Here is a 3,280-nt window from a genome sequence, read left to right as displayed (position 1 = left end):
ACTGGGGGACTGGAAATGTATTGAAGTGCGAATAGTCATCAGTGAGTGCACTTACTTCGTTTATCTCAACGATAAGACAACTGTGACAACAAATATAGATGCTCTAGTGGCCACTGGAATTGCATGTTCCTTCATTGTTTCAGGATCATTATATTAGAAGACTTATCCATGACGTACTGTTGTTGTTTCGTGGTAGGAGGAGGGGGGAATTGGAGTTTTGAGCACCGAAAGATTGTAGTTAACTTTATTGCAATGACACTGACGGAAAGAGGGATGATGTGCTAAACCAGATTTCAGTGAACTCAGAAAACAGGACTTCCAAAGCACTAATTAAACCATTACTTACAGTCGCCACACTCCAGTTGAGCTGGACGTTTGAATGACTTCATAATATCTCTTACATTGAGTAATAAAATAAAACGTAAAAATGATCACAAAACATTGTTATGCTGTGTCATTTGGTGTTGAAAGTTTTATCAAGTGTATCATTCAATCCATTCATAGAAAATTTCCAAGAAGAGCAGACATGCCATTTTAAGCAAACTTTATAATTCAACAGGATGATGTTCAAATGCATTTCCAACGTTATACGTGAGAGACGTCTGCTTGATCATAATTATGATCAATTGGCATATCTGCTTGCATTATTTATTTCTCATTCATAAACCAGTGATTTTATCATTTTGCTGTAACGAAATTCTTGTATTGGCATAACAGGAGATATTTGAATGTTTTTTTGAATGTGTTATTACAAAGTGCGTAACAGACCGGATTGATGGCACTATTGGTGTAACACAGCCAATATCCTAAGTTCCAGACTATATTCGGGATAGAGACTGAATATAAAGTGTCAACGAGAAGAATGGAAACATATGGTGTCCATGTAATAAGAAATGCTAATACAATAACCATGACGGTCCTCGTCACCTTCTTCTCTCGGGATACACCTACTTTCTTTATTTTATTGCGTGTCTTGCCTGGATTCTTGATACGGTGGCTGTCATCAATATCTCTCTCATTTCTGTTGCTGCTGGTGAAATCTGTCATTGTCTCTGCTGTCATGCAGTCGTAAGCAGTGTTTGATTGGCTAAATACCATTACACAAGAAAGGTTTGAGTTGCCTGCCCGCAAGTCACTTTCTATGGTAGAAATATTTGTGCTTTCTTGGATTGTTTCCTCCTTCATTTGGTTTGATGCCACCGAACTAACTGAAGTTCTCTCATTGGGATCAACTTTCAACTCTCTTTGGTCAAAAGGGTCTGTTGTTATTTCATTGGGAAGTTTGTTTTTTAGAATTCTTTTATGCAGCAACCATTGGGAAACATTTTGTAAGATGTTGTTCATTAGCTTTGTTGGCTTTTGCTGAATGCAGTTGGGAGGTAATGTGTTCTTGCATGATTCAGAATATTCCTTGTTATCCTTTATTCGACTCTTGCTGGCATGGGATATGCAGACATACAAGACAATCATGATGAAAGCAGGGAGATAGAAAGCTACTATAAGAATAGCTAGAGAAACAACTGGGTTTGAAAGGAATTGAATGTAACATTGACCCTCATGAACTGTCCGTTCCCCGACAATGAACTGCCATAAGAGAATGGAAGGAGCCCACATAATGAATGGCAGTACCCAAGCAGCGGCAATCATCACCATTGCCATCTGAGGAGTCCTTTTCATAGGATAACTCAATGGCTTTTTGACACAGAAGTACCGGTCAAAACTGATGACAACGAGATTCATGGATGATGCATTATTAACAACATGGTCGAAGGCAAGCCATAAATCGCATACCACAGGGCCCATTGGCCAGTAGCCAAATGCATTGTAAACTGTGTAAATATTCATGCATATTACAGCTACTATCAAATCAGAGAAGGCTAAACTTAAAATAAAAAAGTTGTTAATAGTCTGCAAATGTCGGTTGAATGTGATAGAAATAATGACCAAAAGGTTTCCGATAATTGTTACAAAAGTTAACGATCCTGCCAAAATCACAATGATGATCATTTCTAGAGTTTTGTGAGAACTAGCTTTTTCAGAACGAAACAATTCTGTTAGGTTACTGAGAGATTCCTTTATTGCTGTTGTATTGATCATAGTTTTACGCTGGCGTGCAGTTAGGAGAAATGATTCCTAAATGTTAAAAAGAAAATGAAACGTTAGGAAACAGATGTTAGTTGTGGCAATTATAATGACAATTTAAGTTTAGCGCACATAACTATCTGCACTTACCAATTTCAAAGTATCGACATTTTTTTGTATTCACTCAAGGATTTTGCCTTCGACAATCTCAGTGGGTTTATAACTCAGCATCTATTGCCATTCACAAATAGGAGGTGCCCTACTTTGTTGAACTGCTGCTGTTTATTAATTGTTAATACACCAACAATTTTGTGAGAGAAAGTTTCAGGATGTTAACCCAATAACAGTGAACAAACAGTGATATATTTCCAAGTAAAAACGTTCAGTGGCGAACTGAGTGTCTGAGAGGTCGTTGAAAATTGTGTTTCCATGCATCTCTTCCCCTTGCTCATTTATATGTTAGATGTGAATGGTTTTTAAGGAAACGTTGAAAAAGTATTGGTGTAAGGGAATGTTTGTAGGTGTGGTGAAAACCAAAACAGCTGCATTTTAGTGGATGCTTTCAATTTTGCTGCTTGACTGTAAAACCACTCTTCCTGGAATGTGTTGTCAACATATTCCATCCCCTGATCGTTGTCAGGCTTTAGAGAACCAGAATATCAATTACTATATGATGGATTCTGAGTCTCCAACATGCATGTTTTGCTCCCAGTTTTTATGTGGTTCAGCAAATTCAGTTTCTTTTGAATACTAATCTGAGATATTGATCTTGCGGGATTCCGTGTTGGAAATAGTATTGTTGGGTAGATTTTCTCTTGTTTCATTTGATGTCTGCATGGTACTTGTGCGGTGTAAAAGTTTATTGCCCATTACCTGCCTAACCCTCGATATTTTCAAAATCTTGCAGTATATTAGTCCAAACAGAATTTCATCACTGAATGAAACACAATACACAATCATCAGAAAGCATCCCCATTTACGATATCCTCATGATTGCCTGGCCACTGATGAAACAATGAATTTAATTGGGTGTAGGAAACTATCCTGAGCGTGGAACTGACATGACCCACCTTCAAAGATCAGACTTATCTCCAGTTGTGCTGCTTCTAACAATAACCAGCTGAGAAACCATTCTCCACTCCGCTCCAATGTCAATTGACTAGAGATGATCTAGAGTTCCATGAAATCATCCCCTGTC

General features: G+C 37.8%; 1 protein-coding gene across 1 annotated transcript; it reads right to left on the bottom strand.

Moving 5' to 3' along the window:
- Nucleotides 1–678: 678 nt before the first annotated feature.
- LOC132832606 (muscarinic acetylcholine receptor M2-like) lies at nt 679–2,007 on the bottom strand. Its single transcript, XM_060850689.1, has 2 exons — nt 1,397–2,007; nt 679–1,213 (listed from the first exon to the last, which is right to left on the bottom strand). The coding sequence occupies exons 1-2, from the start codon at nt 2,005–2,007 to the stop codon at nt 679–681; spliced, it is 1,146 nt and encodes a 381-aa protein (XP_060706672.1).
- Between the last annotated feature and the right edge of the window lie 1,273 nt (nt 2,008–3,280).

The sequence above is a fragment of the Hemiscyllium ocellatum genome, chromosome 35 (assembly GCF_020745735.1).
Source record: "Hemiscyllium ocellatum isolate sHemOce1 chromosome 35, sHemOce1.pat.X.cur, whole genome shotgun sequence".
Taxonomy (NCBI): domain Eukaryota; kingdom Metazoa; phylum Chordata; class Chondrichthyes; order Orectolobiformes; family Hemiscylliidae; genus Hemiscyllium; species Hemiscyllium ocellatum.
This window is presented reverse-complemented; position numbering and strand designations above follow the sequence as displayed.

Bases quoted from the DNA above. Each gene is read 5' to 3' on its own strand.
- LOC132832606 (XM_060850689.1), bottom strand. From the start codon at position 2,007: ATGATCATCATTGTGATTTTGGCAGGATCGTTAACTTTTGTAACAATT. The intron at 1,214-1,396 runs ATGCAAGAACAC...CAATGAGAGAAC, and splicing joins AACAAGGAATATTCTGAATC to TTCAGTTAGTTCGGTGGCAT.